We start from the raw sequence: 19,555 nt of genomic DNA, 5'->3' as shown, positions 1-19,555 counted from the left end.
AACCCGTCGAACATAAATTTGCTGATCTTCAAGGGCACAAGCGCAAAAGGTAACTAGACCGCAGCCGCCCGCAGTCCATCCGGCGATTCCTTCCCTTCACCGCTACCGAAGTCTACTTCCATTCCTCCCCTTCCTAACCCCGCGTCGCCCACGAGCTCGCCGTGCCGGCAGAGGAGAGGACCTCGCCGGAGCAGAGGCCATGGGGCCACCGCAGCCAGCCAGGGCCGGCGCCATCAACATCGAGGCGTGCGCGCGGCCGATCGCCGTCGACCACCGCATCAGCCTCCCCTACTACTTCCGCATCGCGAGCAGCCTCCTCCGACAGGTCGAAACCCTAACCATCCCCCGGAGCTCAGCGTGGTGGATCGCTCCTTCGTTTCTAGATCTCATCTCTTGTCGCTTAACGCATAGCTTTCTGGTTGTGTAATGGGCGATTGGCCGCAGTTCTCCTCGATGGTTTTGGGCGATGCGATTCGACGAATTGGGGATTATTTTTGCTACGTCGTTAATGCGACTGCTAAAGTGTTGAACTAGACTGTGTTTAATTTTGGTACTCCGATGTTGTTGGCAGGCTAATATATATCGGAACGAGAGTAACTTCCTCGACCTGTATGTCATCCTTCTGAGATACTCGAGGTGGGCTGGGCATTCAGTCACATTTATACTCACTGTTGGTCATCTGTATTGATGTTATAGTTGACATCTGATTGGCTGCAGCTTGCTGTGCGAGACGATTCCGAAGCATCGTGATTACCATGCCTTCAAGTTAAGAGAAAAGGCATTTTTTGATGTAATTTCTCTCAGCTCAACTTTAGAGATTATCTTTGTTATTCAAAGTTGGTGAAGTGTACAATTTTGCATGATCGGATATCACAAATCTCTAGCCTTAGATATACTTTTGAGGAACAGTCTTTTCTGATCCCAGATGTTGGGCACGTAGACGTAGAACACCTTGCAAATATTGATGTTCTTTTGCCTTCTCCAATTCATCTCTGAATTCCGTTCTTGTGACTGGTCTTGTATGATCTTCCCCAGATGTTTATCTAAAAATGAATGGTCTTTTGTTGCAGAAACTTATTGATGTTATCAAAGAGCTTGAGACATTGAAGCCAGTTGTGCAGCGGCAGGTTGCCGAGCATAATAGAGGAGGTACTGTGGAATCTAATACTAATAGTCTAAATGGAAACTATGGTACAACTCGCAGGATAGAGCAGCGTACTCCAAGCTCTTATACTCCACAGGTATGCACTGCATCACACTGCATTTTCTAGCCTGTAATATTGTGAAGCATTTTGGGAAGAAGAGATGGAGAATATATACTTTTAGATTCTCAAGTTTTTTACTTATGTTATAATTCCTTATTCTTTTTCTTCTTTAGCCATTTGTAGGCAGCACTAATGGAGCATTGCAAAAACCCTTCCATGCTGGGAGACAAGTGGCATCCTTACCGAGCGTCCATAAACAGTATGCATACCTTTCGGCCATTTTTATGTCTGTGATATGTTATTGTTTCACTTTGCTTAGCTATAGTGTGGACATTTAGTTATTTTCTTATTTAACAGCTAGCCACCACTTACGTTAAGGGAAGATTAGCTGACATGTTAGTTAGCTAACAAACTACTCCCTCTAGTTCCATGCTTGTTGTTTTGGACATGGACACGGCCTTCCGAACATAGCTTTGGCTATGATTTTCTATTATAATACAACAACAACAACAACAACATAGCCTTTTAGTCCCAAGCGAGTTGGGGTAGGCTAGATTTGAAACCCTCCAAGAGCCCCAAGTCACGGTTCAGGCACTTCAATAGCTGCTTTCCAAGCACTCCTATTCAAATAGATCTCTAGGTATATCCCAAGCTTTCAAATCTCTTTTTATTGCCTCCCCCTGTCAATTTCGGTCTTCCTCTACCTCTCATATTATTAGCTTGGCTTAGGACTCCACAATGCACTGGTGCCTCTGGAGGTCTCCTTTGGACATGGCCAAACCACCTCAACCGATGTTAGACAAGCTTTTCTTTCATCGGTGCTACCTCTAGGTGATCACGTATATCATCGTTCCGAACTCGGTCCATTCTTGTGTAACCACAAATCCATCGCAACATATGCATTTCTGCAACACTTAGTTGTTGAACATGTCGAATCTTTGTAGGCCAACATTCTGCTCCATACAACATAGCCGGTCTAATCGCCGTTCTATAAAACTTGCATTTTAGCTTTTGTGGTACCCTCTTGTTACAGAGAATGCCAGAAGCTTGTCGCCACTTGATCCATCCTGCTTTTATTCTATGGCTAACGGCCGCATCAATATCTCCATCCCTCTGTAGCATCGATCCCAGATACCGAAAGGAATCCTTCTTAGGCACTACTTGACCTTCCAAACTCACATCTCCCTTCTCCTGTGCAGCTCCGCTAAAGTCGCATCTTATGTATTCGGTTTTAGTTCTGCTCAATCTTAAACCTTTAGACTTAAGGGTCTGCCGCCATAACTCTAGTTTTCTATTTACTCCCATCTGGCTTTCGTCCATTAACACTACATCATCAGCGAACAACATACACCAAGGGATATCCCCTTGTATGTTCCTGCTAACCTCATCCATTACCAAGGCAAAGAGATACGGGCTTAAGGCTGACCCTTGATGAAGTCCAATTTTAATCGAGAAGTAATCTGTGTTATTATCGTTTGTTCGAACACTAGTCACAACATTGTTGTACATGTCCTTGATGAGGGTCACATGTTTTGATGGGACTTTATGTTTGTTCAAAGCCCACCACATAACATTTCTTGGTATCTTGTCATAAGCCTTCTCTAAGTCAATGAAAACCATGTGGAGGTCCTTCTTCTGCTCTCTAAACCGATGCATAACTTGTCTTATTAAGAAGATTGCTTCTGTGGTTGACCTTCTGGGCATGAAACCAAATTGGTTTGTTGATATCTGCTGTTAGTCGCTGAATTCTTACTCTTGGAAGTAGCAGAATTCTTACTCTCATCGAGAGAGGATGACACTAGGAGTTGGGACAATTTTCTGGTTTATTTCTTAATGCCATACCAACCCGAGGGGTTGGGGATACATATTTATAGGCTGCTAGCCAGCCAAACATATGCCAAGATGCTAGTTTAAGATGCTGTCCTAGATGCTAAGATGCTAGTCTAAGATGCTGTCCTAGATGCTAAGATGCTGTCCTCTAGATGCTAGTCTAAGATGCTGTCCTCTAGTCTAAGATGTTGTCCTATGCTGTCCTCTAGTCTAAGATGCTGTCCTATGCTGTCCTAAAAACACAAAGACCACAACAGCCCCACAAAGACCACAGCAGCCAGACTTATCCATCATTCTCCCCCTAAGTCTTGTGCGTCGTCTTGTGGGAAAGTTAAACCATCCCGGTCCTGGAGCAGAGCTCAAGGAACTTGATCCTCCCAAGGGGCTTGGTGAGTAGGTCCGCAAGCTGGTCCTTGGTGTTGATGTAGCTCGCCTTGATGCTCCCTTCCTCAAGACAGCCTCGGATGAAGTGGTACCTCACCCGGATGTGCTTGCTGCGTTCATGGAAGACGGGGTTCTTTGCCAGGGCTAGAGCAGACTTGCTGTCCACCCTGAGCTCCACCGCTCTAGTGTCTCTGCCGAGGAGATCACCAAGCAGTCGAGCGAGCCAGAGCGCCTGAGTCGAAGCGGTGGAGGCCGCTATGTACTCGGCCTCGCAGCTGGACAGGGCCACCACCTGCTGCTTGACCGACTGCCAGCTAACGAGGCACTTGCCGAGGAAGAAGAGGATCCCGCTCGTGCTCTTGCTGGTGTCGATGTCGCCGGCGTGGTCGCTGTCGCTGTACCCCGACGAAGTGTGCCGCCCCAGGGCACCTAGGGTAGTAGAGGCCGTGGTCGAGAGTCCTCGCAACGTAGCGGATGATCCTCTTCACAGCCTGCTGGTGCTCCGTTGTCGGTCGCCTGCATGAACCGACTAACGTAGCCGACGGAGAATGCTAGGTCCGGCCGTGTGTGGGTGAGGTAGCGAAGGCTCCCCACAAGACGCCGGTACTGCGTAGCGTCCACCTCCGTCGTGCTGTCGCGGCTCAGCTTCAGCCTCCTCCATCGGAGTGAGAGCTGGGTTGCAGTCGGTGAGCCCAGCTAGCTCAACGACGCGCTTGGCGTAGGCGGTCTGTCGAAGCGTGATCCCGGAGTTATCCTGGTGCACTTCGATTCCCAGGTAGAAGGAGAGAGGCCCCATGTCACTCATCTGGAAGGTGGCCTTAATCTCTTCCTTGAATGCCGCCACCTCCGCATCCTTGGTGCCGGTGATCACCAAGTCGTCGACGTAGACACCCACCAGCAGAGCATTACCTCCACTGCCCCCGTCGGTAGATGGCCGCCTCGTGCGGGCTTTGCTCGAAGCCCATCCCCTTTAGCGTGGAATCCAACTTGGCATTCCACGCCCTCGTTGCCTGCCGCAAGCCATAGAGGGCCTTGCGCAGGCGGAGCACCTTGCCCTCCTTGCCGGGGATCGCAAATTCTGGCGGCTGGTGCACGTAGACCTCCTCCTTCAAGTCGCCGTTGAGGAACGCCGAGTTGACGTCCATGTGATGAACACGCCAGCCCTCCTAGGCAGCTAGCGCAAGGAGGAGTCGCACGGACTCCATCCGTGCCACGGGAGCAAAGGCGTTGTCGAAGTCGACCCCCTCTTGCTGCACGAAACCTCGTGCCACCAAGCGAGCCTTGTGCTTGACGATGGCACCGGCTTCATCCCTCTTCAGCTTGTACACCCACTTAAGGGTGATCGCGCGGTGACCACGAGGAAGGTCAGCAAGCTCCCAGGTGCGGTTCTTCTCGACCGCATCCATCTTCAACTGCATCGCGGCGCGCCATGCCGCGTGTCTCTCGGCCTCTGCAAACGACCGAGGCTCGCCGTCGTCACACGCAAGGTGCAACTGCGCCTCCAGGTCGTGAGGCACCGGTCTCGGCACCGGCTGGTCGCCGAGAAGGTTCTCCATCGTACGGTACCGCAACGGCTCGCCGTCGTGGTACGCGTCGACGCGCTCCTCGTCGTGAGAGAGCGGAGTAGCGAGCTCAATCGGGCCATGCTCGACACGAGCTGGTGGTGGAGTAGACGTGCCCGGAGTGGTGCCTGTCGGTGCTGGAGTGTGTGGCGTTGCCGGCTGTGGTGGAGCCGGCGAAGAACTCATCGTAGCCGAGGTCCTAGCTGGAGAGCGTGGTGCTGTCGGAGTAGCAGGCACTGGGGTCGGTGGAGGCTCGGGGACTGGGGTAGACGCGCTCGCCGAAGAAGAGCAGCCTACTCCCCCAGCTCCCTCGAAGTGGACGTACTCGACAGTGAAGTCGTACGTCGGAGCCGAGCCGTCGTGCACCGCCTTGTCCCACGCCCAGCCTCGCCCTTCGTCGAACACAACGTCGCGCGCCGTGCGCACACGCTGTCTTCGGGTCGAGGATGCGGGTAGGCCTTCGAGCTCTCCGCGTAGCCGATGAACACTCCCGGAGTGCTCCTGTCGTCGAGCTTGCTGATGTGGCCAAGCTCCTTGGCGAACGCGAGGCAGCTGAAGACCCGCAAGTGGGAGACCGCCGGCTTGCGCCCATGCCAAGCCTCGTACGACGTCCTGGCCGTCGAGCGCCTTGGTAGGCGAGCGGTTGAGGATGTAGACGGGCCGTCACCACCGCCCCCTCTCCCCAAAGACAGTCGGCATCCCCCTCGCTTGAGGAGGGCCCGAGCCAATCCTCACAAACCGTCTGGTTGACGCGGCTCGATGACGCCGTTCTGCTGCGGGCTGTACGGCGCGGAGTAGTGGCGCTAAATGCCCTCGTCAGCGCAGGTACGGACGCGAATTCAGCCGCCGTGAATTCGCCGCCGTTGTCGGTGCGCAGCACGCGCAGCTTGCGGCCGCACTCCCGCCTCCGCAGCAGCCTACGCGCGCCTGATGGCGTCCGCAGCCCTCTCCCTTGCTGCCGAGGACCATCACCCACATGTAGCGGGAGAGGTCGTCGACGAGCAGCAGGAAGTAGCGTCGTCCTCCCGGTGTGGCCGTGTGTCACCCGGGCCACACAAGTCCTCGTGCACAAGCTCGAGCCTCTCTTTGGCTCGAAAGCTAGCCCGCTGTGGGAAAGGGGAGTCGCCTCTGCTTCGTCAACACGCAGACGTCGCAGAGCTGCTCCACATGGTCGAGGCAACGGCAGGCCTCGCACCATCTCCGTGGCACTGAGCCGCTTTAGGGCCTCAAAGTGAAGGTGCCCGAAACGCTCATGCCACTGCCACGCCTCGTCGTCCCGACGAGCAGCGAGACAGAGGGGTTTGTGCCACCTGCACGTTAAGGACGTAGAGTCGATTTGCGCTTCTGGATACCTTGGCAAGAAGGCGACGACGACGATCCCAAATCCTCATGACTCCGTCCTCAACCACCACGCGCGAACCAGTTTCTCATCCAGCTGTCCTAAGCTGATGATGGAGTTCCTTAACGCGGGGATGTAGTAGACTCCGGTGAGCAGCCTGTGCTCACCAGACACGGTGGTGAAGATGACGGAGCCGACGCCCTTGATCTCCACGCCGGAGGCATCCCCAAACTTGACGGAGCCTCGGACGCTAGAGTCAAGCTCGGTGAAGAACTCCCCGTCGACCGGTCATGTGATTGGGTGGCGCCGGTGTCGAGGCACCACCGCGTCAGTCTTGGTCGTTGCCGGAGCGTGTCGCCGAGGAGGGCGTGTGTTTTTGGCTCGTCTAGGTGGAGGAGAGAGCCGCTGCGGGCCTGTGCCGCTGTAGGTAGCTCAATGCTTGCATGTGCCATGAACAGAGCCGGCTCCTCCCCTGTGGCGATGTGGGGGGCCTGGCCGCGTCTTGGCTGTCGGCAGTCCTTGGCCCAATGGCCGAGCTGGCCACATTGCGGCAGGCGTCGTCTCGTGCCGGCTTGTGCCTGCCAGCGGCGCCGCCCTTGGCGCCTCCGCGGGCATCACACCCTCGGCACGTCCACAAGCGCCCCGGCCTGTGGGTGTCTCTGCGCGCCTTGCGTGGCTTGCCACGCTTGCGGCCGCCTTGTCGCGGAAGAAGGCCTCCCCCTTCTTCCGATACACCTTGGCTGGTAAGCCACTGCTCTCGAGTGAGAGGAGCTTCCCGCCAGTGGTGATGGGCTCCGAGAGAGACTTGGCTCATCGCTATCGACGACCTTGAGGGCGACCTATCGCCTCCTCGATCGACATCGTGGAGAGATCCAGCAGGACTCGATCGAGCGAGCCATCTGCTTGTACTTCTCGGGGACGCAGCGGAAGAGCTTTTCGACAGCTCTCTCCTCGCCGTAGGTGTCGTCGCCGAACTGCACCATCTTCTGCAACAGAGTGTTGAGACGGAGAGCAAAGTCATCAACGTCCTCACCTGGCTTGAAGGCCAGGTTCTCCCACTCCTTGCGAAGTGCCTGCAGTGTGGACTTGCGGGCGCGGTCGCTGCCGATGCGTGCCGCAGCGATGGCGTCCCAAGCCTCCTTGGCAGTCCGCTTGCTGGTAAGCGAGAACTGCATCTCGGGCGGGACTGCAGCGATGAGAGCATCCAGCGCCCGTCGATCTAGGTCGTAGTCGACGTCGCCGTACCGGACTGCCTCCCACATGTGCCGCACCTGGAGCTTTACCCTCATCACCGCAGCCCACTCGACGTAGTTGGTCTTGGTGAGGGTAGGCCACCCACCGCCGGGACCGACGTCCCTGACAACAGCCTGGAGCCCGTGGTAACCACGGTACCGATCCGGGGAGAGAGAGCCACGCTGCCTGTGAAGGCCGCGCTCTCCATCGACCCGTCGGTACCGATCCGGGGAGAGAGAGCCACGCTGCCTGTGAAGGCCGCGCTCTCCATCGACCCGTCCGCCACCGTTGCCGTGCGCGCCTCCTCCAGGAGCGCCGCCGCCGTGCGCGCCTCCTCCAGGAGCGCCGGCGCGTCCGCGCCTGTCTGGGCTGCCGCCGCGCTCGTGGGCGTGCGCGGCTCCCAGGAGCGCCACCGCCGTGCGCGCCTCCTCCAGGAGCGCCGCCAGCGCGTCCGCGCCTGTCTGGGCTGCCGCCACGCTCGTGGACGTGCGCGGCTGTCCACTGCGCCGCCCGCGCTCGCGCTGCCTCCCTCTCTAGCAGCTCGAGGTCCGCGTCGGCGGTGTCGTCAGCGGAAATGGAGCTGCCGATGCTGCCGCGCAGAGCCTCGACCTCCGCTGCCGCCGCACGCGCTGCATTCGCCGCCGCCGCTGCTTCCGCCTCCGCTCTGGCTGCTGCCAGCTCCGCCGCTGCCAGCCTCGACGCCCTTGCCGCCGCCGCAGCGGTCTCTGCCGCCGCTCGCTCGCGTTCCTCTGCCGCGGCAAGTTCGGCCTCCTGCCGACGCCGTGTGCTCGAGGCGACCGAGCGCTGAGACTGCCCTGCGGACATGACGCGCTACTGGGGGGCTGCTGCGTGGGGAGAGGGCTGCTTCAGACGAGCTGCTCGTCTGTGCGGGGGAGGAGTGAGAAGGAGCGGCCGGAGCTGCTGCTCGCAGCTGGGGCTGTTGTGTGGCTGGGAGAGGAGATGAGCAGGAGATGCTTAGGCTACAGGATAGTATGGCTCCGATACCACTTGTTAGTCGCTGAATTCTCACTCTTGGAAGTAGCAGAATTCATACTCTCATCGAGAGAGGATGACACTAGGAGTTGGGACAATTTTCTGGTTTATTTCTCAATGCCATACCAACCCGAGGGGTTGGGGATACATATTTATAGGCTGCTAGCCAGTCAAGCATATGCCAAGATGTTAGTCTAAGATGCTGTCCTAGATGCTAAGATGCTGTCCTTTAGATGCTAGTCTAAGATGCTGTCCTAGATGCTGTCCTCTAGTCTAAGATGCTGTCCTATGCTGTCCTTTAGTCTAAGATGTTGTCCTATGCTGTCCTAAAAACACAAAGACCACAACAGCCCCACAAAGACCACAACAGTCAGACTTATCCATCATCTGCGTCGTTCCTCGCAGGCGCTGCTCGATGACTCTCCCATAACTTCAGTGTGGCTCATCAACTTAATTCTCCGATAATTAGTACAACTTTGGATATCTCCCTTGTTCTTGTAAATTGGTACCAATATGCTTCTTTTCCACTCAGGCATCTTGTTCGATCGAAAGATATTGTTGAACATCTTGGTTAGCCATACTATAGCTATATCTCCGAGACATCTCCACACCTTGATTGGGATGCCATTATGGCACATCGCTTTGCCCCCTTTCATCCTTTTCAAGGTTTCTCTGACCTCCGATTGTTGAATCCTCCGCACAAAGCGCCTGTTAGTGTCATCAAACGAGCCGTCCAGCTAAACGGTGGTGTTCTCGTTCTCACCATTGAACAATTTATCAAAATACTCTTGCCATCTATGTCTGATCTCATCCTCCTTCACCAAGAGCTGCTCTCACTCATCCTTTATGCACTTGACTTGGTTGAAGTTCCTTGTCTTCCTATCGCGAGCCCTAGCCATCCTATAAATGTCCTTCTCTACTTCCTTCGTACTCAAACGTTGGTAAAGGTCCTCATAGGCCCACCCCCTTTGTCTCACTCATCGCTCGTTTTGCAGTCTTCTTTGCCACCTTGTACTTCTCTATATTGTTTGCACACCTGTCATGCTATAAGCGTTTATAGCACGCATTCTTTTCCTTAATAGCCTTTTGCACATCTTTATTCCACCACCAAGTGTCTTTCGAGTCGCATCCACTCCCTTTGGTCACTCAAGCACCTCTGAAGCAACCTTCTGAACGCATGTTGCCATCTTCTCCCACATGTTGTTTGCATCGTCTTCGTCCTTCCAAGGGCCCTCTTCAATGACCTTTTCCTTGAAGACCTTTGATGCCTCCCCTTCTAATTTTCACCACTTCGTTCTAGCAACCCTAGCTTGTTTGTTCCCACGAGCTTGCACCAGAAAGCGGAAGTCCGCCACCACCAGCTTGTGTTGAGCGACCACACATTCTCCAGGTATCACCTTACAGTCCACGCATGTTCGTTTATCCCTCCTTGTAAGGACAAAGTCGATTTGACTAGAGTACTGGCCGCTACTAAAGGTCACTAAATGGGACTGTCTCTTACGAAAAAAGTGTTAGCTATCATCAGATCAAAAGCTATGGCGAAGAGACTTCCTCTCCCTCTTGGTTCCTACTACCAAATCCGAAACCCCCATGAACCGCCTCGAAACCTGCACTTGATGTACCTACATAGCCATTAAGATCACCTATAAAGAGCTTCTCGCTACTAGGGACAGCTCTAACCAAGCGATCTAAGTCTTCCTAGAAAAGCCGCTTAGCACTCTCATCATGGCCTACTTAGGGGGCATACGCACTAATTATGTTTAAGACCATATCACTAATGATAAGTTTAACTAAGATGATCCTATCCTCTTGTCTTCTCACCTCCACCACACCATCCTTAAGGCTCTTATCAATCAAAACTCCTACTCCATTTTTATTTGAAGTTGTCCCTGTGTACCAGAGCTTGAAGCCGGTATTGTCCACCTCCTTCGCCTTTTGCCCCTTCCATTTAGTCTCTTGGACGCATAAGATATTTACACGCCTCCCAACCGCTATGTCCACTAACTCTCTTAACTTACCCGTAAGGGACCCTACATTCCAGCTACCTAAACGGATCCTAGTTGGCTCGACTAGCTTCCTTACCCTTCGCACCCGCCGAGGTAGGTGTGAAGACCCTTGCTCATTTTGCACCACACCCAGGCGCCGATGTGGTGCGCCACTAAGGATGCGACGACACGATCCTTGCTCACTTGACACCGTGCCTAGATCGCGACACGGCGCGTCATGGGGGTGATGACCCAGCCCTTGCTCATTTAACACCATACCCGGGTTCCGACATGGCGCGTCGCTAAGAGGGTTACGCCCCAATGGGATTCTTTTGGGTTTCATCTCCATAAAAGTGGCTACGTTTTTACATTGGCTCGCCGCGCCTAACACAACTTTTCTCCTTTACCAGGGCTTAGGACCTGCTATGCTGGGACACCAAAGGCGCCCCACCATAGGCGGAGTTATGATTTTCTATTATAATATATACCAAAAAATCAACAAATATATAATTTTATCAAAGTACCTTTTAGGACTAAATGACTAATCTATACATGATGTCTTCAAACTAAATATTTTAAAAGTTAGTGTTAGTCAATCGAAGTTCTAAAAGTTTGGCCTCAAACTTATCCAAAACAGCAAGAATTATGGAACTAGAGGGAGTACAATGTAGTAGCTTGATGATTGCAAAGCAAAACTGTTGGCTTATAGGGAGCATATGATCCTCATATAGTAACCTAATTCTTAGGGCGTGTTCGAGAAAGAAAAGTTAATTATTAATGCTGCTTGCAAGAAACAGAGCATATATTGTTTAGAATTATTTTGTTTTTCCTCAATTGTAACCAAACATGACTATAGTTCATTGCTCAGAATCTTCACTAGATGGCTTGGGTTACCAGTTCAAGGATCTAGCTCTAGTTGAGCAGTTCATTTTTTTAATAATTAGTTAACGTAGTTTCTCTTTATCCTATCGGTCAGTAGTACTTTTATCAATACATTTTTTTTGAAACGTTTATCGATATGTTCTGAATTTCCTTCAACTAGATAAATGAATTTATACCTCCTAGAATAACACTGCATCTAGGGTTTTCTGTTGATTGGTCATTCCAAATGGTTTATATTTGTAAATTAAAAAAACAACATTCTTGCATGAGGAAAAACACAGGAGGCTTACAAAATTATTGTTATTGCAAGAGGTCAATAACTTATGTAGTTATGTGCTTTGTCACAATCATAGTTAGACTATCCCTTTGTCTGACTATTATTTTCTTCTCTAGACTGTTCATATTGTCCAGTGTGCTCCCTTTAGATAAAAGATGGCCTATCCTTTCCCTGATCTTTTTTTTTAATTTTCTTTTGGTACTTTTGAGCAATAGACCTTGTCATCTGTTATCTAAACTATGCAGATTTATGAATCTACCATATCCAAAAGAAGAAACACTAGCTAGACACTCCATATTAGGACCTAATGGTCTTAATGGCCGATGGAATGGGCCTGTTACTGAAATTAAGGTATTGTTATTTTCCTTCATTGTTTAATGTTTGTTGAGAATTTGATCACATACAAGCATTATCTTATGCATTTACCTACTGCTTGTTACAGGTTCAGTATCCAAGCAATTTTGAATTAACACAAAATGATATAACAAGGTGATAGCTCATTACCTCTGATAGTTTTAGCAGAAGTATACTTTTTCCATTGTTCTCATTTCTGTTGCAATGTGTAATTCCTTTCTACCTCCACCAGTTATGCCTCTAACTGGGATACCTTAGGATATGAACTGTTTCATGTGAAATTCTTTCATTCTAAATCCTGTTGTAGAGGATTAAAAAATTATACCGTCCCAGCAGCATGTATCAGGTTACTGGAAAACCAAAATAATCCAACTGTTGTAAAAAATAGCAAAGGGCTGTTTTATTTAAAATTCATTGATTTGGAGAGATTCTACTGTTCTATGTTCAAAATGCAGATCTGGCAATATCTTTATTTCCTTAATCATGAAATATGATCATTTTTTGGAAGATTTATGTCATTTGTGCTTTATATTGGTTTCTTTTTAATATTCAATGTTTGGGTTTATGTTGTACTTGGGCAATATAAACACATGTATGTCCTATGCGTTCGTTGATATTTTGATTTCCTCTCTGTTTGTTTTTACAAGGTACCTGTACATTTGGAGATCCCAATTTTATTTTAGCAATAATTATTCCACAATACATGACAATAATTTCATATGGTTACAGTAATTTACTAATGGTAAACATGAGATATTGGCAAGGTGAATGAAGCTTACTGTTTCTTCGTTATGGAGTAATGTTGTAATGGTTTTTCTGTTTTACAAATTTTAGCTATTTTTTTTACAAATTTGCACAAATATTTTAAATGTTTTGTACCAACGTAAAGGCACCTGAACATGTATTGCTCAAGTGGAATCTGTCAAATAGAATTTTGAAAGAAAGATTACTTGATCACCCAAGTTAAAAGAGAAACTTAGCCTTGTGTATGAGATTAGACTAGAGGAGACATGTATGAAAATGATTGGAGGGAGATGCAGTTAGTCATATCTATTTGGAAACTAGTCCATCCTCATAGCTATGCCATTTTGTTTCCTATTGCTTGACATTATCAGATGCTTTTCTTCTGCAGTTTAGTGCCATCCATCTTGAACCAAGATGATTCGCATGGTCCCAGTACTGCACCTCCACCTCCAGATAGCTCCTCAAATGACAATGATGATATGAAATCTGTTCTCTCTCTTGATGATGGTCGATGGTCTGTGCCAGCGGAAGAACGCACTCCACTTCCTTCTGCTAGTTTGGAAGAAGAGTTGTTCCAATTGAATATCAAACAACCTTCTCCTCCACCAGTTCTGGCGGAGGTACAAAGGCCAATTTCTCCATCAAGAGTTGCTGATCCAACACCAGGACTTCCGACCTCAGGAACTGCCCGTTTTCAGAACTTGCATGTTGTAAGTTTGAAATGCATCTTTTTTCCTTTTTAAAATCTATATCAATCATCACATTGCATTTCATGCACACGTATTTTATCTATAACAATTTTGGTTCTTCCATCTATTTCGTTTCTAACATTTCTAAATTCTAACTCATGTACTTTTTTAACTTACTTTGATTGTTTATTTCATTGTGCGTTGTTGTTAGCCGATCAAGTTGATGGAGTGTTTTCTAAGGGTTGCTGAGTCAAACACCAAAAGAAGCTTAGAAACCTGTGGGGTTCTTGCTGGTACCCTGGTATGAATACATCACTTACAGGAAATAAGAATGGTGGTTTGTTGGATTTCTGACACTTCGTATTTTTTTTCATATAGAAAAAGAGAATTTTTTATGTGACAACCTTAATTATTCCAAAGCAGAAATCGACATCTAATACGGTAGGATCTTAGTTTTTACTTTTTATCTTTGTCTTCCTCGTTCCGTTCCTATTCTTTTTATTGCAAAGTTAACAACACATGCAATGCTGTATGCTTGTACCCCTGTACTTGAGTTTAGTACTGAATGGCATGACTTTCTTTGTCCAGTGTGAAGCTACAAATGAAGAAGAACTATTTGAAGTTCAGGACACAGGCTCACTGTTCACTCTTGGTTGGATTCATGTGAGTTCTATCTAACTTGGACACTTTCTTTTGGTTTCTCAAGTGAAGTGAATAAGGTAGATGTACTCTACTCCCTCCGTCCTGTAATATGAGGATATCCAAGCATTCAAATTTGTCCCAAATTATAAGGGATTTTAGGTGTACAAACCCTCTAAAAGGAAACATTCACATGCATACCTACCAGGCTACCATTAATGTCTACCACCAATCCAAATATGGTAATCAGGGAGGGTTACATGTGCATTTGTTTACCATATAATATGTCCTAAAATTGCTCAGATACCTTAATATTTCAGGACGGAGGGAGTATGTCTCCATCCCCTAGAGAAGGAAAAAAAGGGTATATGGATTACACTTAGGGATGCAAGTCCCTCATTTTTGGGTCATTGGGTCAACCTTAAACTTGTTAAGATGAACTAGAATGTCATGCCATGTAATTAATTTAGGGAGAGAAATGAACTAGGCTAGCTGACCCACAAAACACCATTGGATACCCACTTGCACCCTTGACTACACTCAATATTTGTAAGAACATACTGATGAAGATGCTTACTTGTTTTCAAGCTGCTTCTGCCTTGTGCAAAAATATCTGCTTAAGCATTGCAAGTGCTTTATAAATATGGATATTATGATATGAAAAATCTTTAGCTTGGTTTGACCTGTCATGGAACATGGAAGCTTGGGTGTCTGATAGAGATTTTTGCCTATGGTCTTCATTTCTGCTACACCAGGCTGAGAGTCTCATTGTGCATGTTGAGCAGTGCCTGATCCAGCACTTTTGTCTTATCTTATTGGTCGTACAGAAGAATTTGACCAACATTTAGCATGTTTGCATAGCATTGTATGTACTACACTATGATTTATCATTTAACTTTGACATCATGCACTTGCATGTTTATATTATATGTGGCCGTTACAATTTTGGTATTAAATATTCTTCCAATCTTTCAGGAGTTGTATCTTTTAAATTACATGTGGTGGTTGATGTTTTTTTTGTACCTGCAAAAGTGCAAATAGTCTTGTAATTACTTGGAACTGTGGTTGCATTGGTTGATTGATTGCTTTACTCATGCTAGAGAAAATATCACATTCTTCAATGTTTTTTTTTCCAGACACATCCGACACAGTCCTGCTTCCTTTCTTCCATTGACCTCCACAATCATTATTCTTATCAGGTAATGCTGGCAGACTGGATCTCATAATATGTTTCTGCTTATTTGATGGCACAGTTCTCTGGTTATTACTGCAACCAGTCCCTCAGCCATTGATCTTATTTGATTCATAACTATTCTTTTTATTGTTTAAATTTGGAAAAACTTACTGGATTCTAGCTATTGTGAGGATGTTCTCCAATACTAAAACATGTTCTTAGTGCGCTTTCATAGTTCCAGATTTGAATGATCCAATGGAGTAGCTCAATGAGATTTGGTTCTTCTACTATTCTTCAATAGAATAAGCTCAATGACTGGTCACACTAGGTTTAATTATGTTTAATCCTCTTCTGGAATACTAATCCATACCCAAAGATTAGATTTGGCAAAGTGTTTTCTAGTAATTAAATTTTTGGTATCCGCTTGTTATGTGTGCAATAGTTTAGTGTGCCCCCCCCCCTCCAAAAAAAGAAGTTCATCCTGCTAATTTGCTTAATATCTACTGGCTACGTTACACGGATACGTGAGGTTGACCACGTATCCTGTATTGGATATATATCTGATACGGATACGCACTGGATACGCGGCGGATACGTATCCATGTAGTATCGGCAAAAAAAAATTCCGATACGTGGACTGATACGTATCCAATCCGTTTGGGCGTTTGGCGATACGGCCTATCCCTCACGCACTGAGTGGGCTGCTCGCCAGCCACGCGCTGGGCAAGCTCCGCGCTGCATTCACGCCGGGCAGGCTGACCGCTGGCCACGCGCCGCACTGCACCCCGCGCTGGGCGAGCTCCGCGCCGTCGAGATCCACGAGCTGCATTCGCGCCGGGTGGGTCTCCCGCTGGCCATGCGTGTGTGGTGGAGTGGGGCGCAGCCATGGTCGCTCGGCTGCCTGTGTTGAGAGGGACCTCGGTCACCGGCGTGGGAGGAGGAAGGCATGGCGCCGGTGGAGGAGGAACTGCGAGGAGCAGGCCAGCAGGAGCGCAGCCGCGCAGACGGCTGAATGAAGAGGCACCGTGTGGGGAAGAATGTTGGGGAGAGAAAGAAGATTAAAAAATCTAATCTTGGGCCCAGCTAAGCAGACGTGCACGTGCACATTTACATGCCAAAAAATACCCCTCCAACTGCCAGCACAGGTAGAAGTAGCAACTAGAAGTTGTGAAATGATTGGAGTAGTCTCCAGAGGGCATCCATACATACCAATCGACTGCCAATAATTTTCTTGTCCCTTATTAAAAAAATAATAAAACGTATCCACGTATCGGTTTTTTTCAAAAAATGGCGTATCCGCGTATCTGTATCCGTCCGATACCGATACACGTATCTGTATCCGTGCTGCATAGTCTACTAGTCTATCAATTGAAAATACTTAATGTTTTACTTTGATTATGTGGTTTGCCTTTTCTTTTTGCTGATAGGTCATGCTACCTGAAGCAATTGCAATAGTTATGGCACCTACTGACACAACAAGGTTATCCATCTATGCTGTTGATATCCATTATTTGCATTTTTTTTCAGCACTTCTGTTGATATATGATACTGTACATCATTTCCTGATACTTAATTTCATGGGTGCCAAATTATTCAATGTTTCATCTATTTTCCAATGTTTACCAATGTTCCAAAATAACTTGGTTAGTAAGGAACATATAGTTTCAGGAAGTGTGACTAGCTTAACTCGTTCAGGTGGGAGGTGTGGTAGTGCATCTCAACCACCTAGGTTTGAGTCCTCTTCGACTCGAATTTGTGCACCTTTTCCTTCTTAATGAAAAGAGCCTAGTTCCAGTGTTCCACTAGATTGGGTCTCATTTGGTTTGAGGAATGTATAGTTTCTTTAGGTCATCATTATCTTTGCAAGCTTTAAAATATAAATTATCTACGTTGTAAACCTGTTTGGTTGTGGTTATTGTTTTATCCATAGGTTTGGTAAATCTTCTCGTACCTGGAGTTAACTGGCTTTTGTGTTGTTTGGCAGCTTGCTAGTTTGTGTTACCCTTTCTGTAGTTTGTAAGCATCTTAGCATCAGAAGACATCTGACTGTGATCATGGTTATGTATTTGTTTGACCAGAAAACATGGTATATTTCATCTCACGGATCCAGGTGGTATGGGCGTGATCCATGATTGTCAAGAGAGAGGTTTCCATCCTCATAAGGCACCTCTTGATGGTTCACCAATCTATGAGCAGTGCTCCCATGTGTACATGGACACCGATATAAAGTTTGATATGATTGATCTCCGAGAACGATGACGAAGCTCAACTTCTTTGGGTTTATTTTGGAGCCTATACTTCTCACAGTTAAATCTTATTGCTGCCATATTTTTTTTAGTTGTGCTGAAGATTTGTGAATTCTTATATAAGCTGTTGTACATAGCTATTGCATTGTATAGAGAAAACAATTGAGTTAATGGTACCATTGGTAATCTGCAAAGCCATTGATGCTTTGTTGTAATTCATTCCTTTAACCTCGCAAGGCATGTTTGTGTGGCAAGATGAGGATGTGGTGTCTAGATTTTATGCCATGCCAGTTGTACATTCTTGAATATTTGACTTAAAGAGCATCAAATATCACTGATTGTTAAAGCTCTAATATTTCTCAGACTTCAGGTTTCATTGTTGCTGCTCTGCAGGCTTTAAATGATTATATGGTGTTTTCTCGTTGTAGCTATGTTGTAGTGCCACCTGGAAGGAGGGCCTTGTTTGAGACAAATTGGGGACGCCAGTGTGGTTTGTTACGAATACTAAGGACCTGTTTGGCAGGGCTCCTCTCCGGCTCTGGCTCCGGCTCCTCCAGAGGAGCCCTGCCAAACGTTTTCTTGGAGGAGCCGTTTTTCAGTAAAAAACAGAGGAGCCGGAGCCGTTTTGGAGGAGCCACAATTTATGGCTCCTCCAAAACGGCTCCGGCTCCTCCGGAGGAGCCCCTCAGAGGAGCCGTGCCAAACAGGTCCTAAATGGCTGTTGAAAGTTTAGTGAACTGTAGACAAATGTATCCATTATTTCACTCGTGTGCAGAGAAACTTTGGTCAATGTATTGGAGTTAGGATCTGCTTACACAAAAAGTGAGTTTAGAATTATGAGCAAGTTTTATTTACTAGACCAGATCTTATAAATTCTTCCATAAAACCGAACTGGATCGGCTATGCAGACGCTGTCTCAGTCTATGGTCTTGTTTCGATTATACGGAGTTATACACCACAATATATACCAAAGTTTGCGCCATTAATAAGGTGTCGAAAATCACTCTTCAAAATTTGCGCCATTACAAAGGTGTCGAAATTCACTCATGGCCTGTTCGGTCACCTCGGAATGGACACCCAGAACAACTCACAGCTGGAACGATGGTCTAATTTGTATAACATTGATTAGCACCAATAATTCTGGTCTCATTCCACACTAACTGAACAGGCTCTGAAGAGTTTGTTTCATCTCTGGTGCATGCAAATTGTATTGGAATCCTGCCTCGATTCGAGATTAGTTGGGATAAACAACTATTGTTGCATTTTAGATAAAATTGCTACCCAGAGGACAATAACAAGAACTGGAGTATCTCAGTTGGTTAGAGCATTTGGCTGTTAACCACAAGGTCAGAGGTTCAAGCCCTCCCTCTAATGTATTTTTGTCCTATTTGTTTTCCCTCTTTTTTGAAACAATTACACCTTTTTGTTTGTTCTGACCTTTCTTTTTATCCATTTTGGTGTCTTTATTCTCTTTTTGTTTGTCCACTTTTAGCATGTTTCTAGTTTTTTTCTCCTTTGTATTGTCCTGTCTTCTCTTTTAGCATTTCTTCCTATCATTTTTAAATAAATTTACAATTTATCCTTTTTTTGTCGTATCTTTTCTCTTTCTGTTTGTCCTCTTTCTAGCATTTTTTCCTCTCTCCTCTTTTTCTTTTTCTAGTTTTCCCTCCTTTTTGTTCCGTTTTTCCTTTTTAGCATATTTTTCCTCTTGTTTTCTAAAATAAAATTTTGACCTATCCCTTTTTGTTTGTCCTATGTTTTTATTTTTAGTATTTTCTTTTTCTCTCTTTCCCCTTTTCATGTCCTCTTTTAGCATTTTCCCTGTATTTTTTTAATGTTTTCCTGTTATGTCTGTCCTGCCTTTTATTTTAGCATTTCACTCTCTCTCCTTTTTAAGTAAATTTATAGTTTATCATTATTTGTCTGATCTCTTTTTAGCAATTTCCCCATTCTCCTTTTTTTTTGCATTTTGGCCTTTTTAGTTTGTGCTGTCTTTTTTTTTAACATTTTTGTTTGTCC

General features: G+C 47.2%; 1 protein-coding gene and 1 non-coding gene across 2 annotated transcripts; both read left to right on the top strand.

Annotated features, from left to right (window-relative positions):
- Positions 1–59: 59 nt before the first annotated feature.
- LOC136449955 (AMSH-like ubiquitin thioesterase 3) lies at positions 60–17,902 on the top strand. The gene is made up of 14 exons (XM_066450184.1): positions 60–325; positions 572–636; positions 718–790; positions 1,071–1,241; positions 1,379–1,464; positions 11,936–12,041; positions 12,133–12,179; positions 13,177–13,498; positions 13,689–13,778; positions 13,856–13,918; positions 14,066–14,140; positions 15,253–15,315; positions 16,718–16,770; positions 17,369–17,902. The coding sequence occupies exons 1-14, from the start codon at positions 200–202 to the stop codon at positions 17,547–17,549; spliced, it is 1,521 nt and encodes a 506-aa protein (XP_066306281.1). The 5' UTR covers positions 60–199; the 3' UTR covers positions 17,550–17,902.
- A 934-nt stretch (positions 17,903–18,836) lies between these two features.
- Positions 18,837–18,910, top strand: TRNAN-GUU (transfer RNA asparagine (anticodon GUU)). The gene has a single exon. It is a non-coding gene; the product is annotated as a tRNA-Asn (tRNA).
- Positions 18,911–19,555: the final 645 nt, after the last annotated feature.

The sequence above is a fragment of the Miscanthus floridulus genome, chromosome 5, assembly GCF_019320115.1.
Source record: "Miscanthus floridulus cultivar M001 chromosome 5, ASM1932011v1, whole genome shotgun sequence".
Taxonomy (NCBI): Eukaryota; Viridiplantae; Streptophyta; class Magnoliopsida; order Poales; family Poaceae; genus Miscanthus; species Miscanthus floridulus.
Note: the sequence above shows the minus strand (reverse complement) of the source record. Positions and strands in the feature narration are given on the sequence as shown.

Bases quoted from the DNA above. Each gene is read 5' to 3' on its own strand.
- LOC136449955 (XM_066450184.1), top strand. From the start codon at position 200: ATGGGGCCACCGCAGCCAGCCAGGGCCGGCGCCATCAACATCGAGGCG. The intron at 637-717 runs GTGGGCTGGGCA...GATTGGCTGCAG, and splicing joins ATCCTTCTGAGATACTCGAG to CTTGCTGTGCGAGACGATTC. The intron at 13,499-13,688 runs GTAAGTTTGAAA...CGTTGTTGTTAG, and splicing joins GTTTTCAGAACTTGCATGTT to CCGATCAAGTTGATGGAGTG.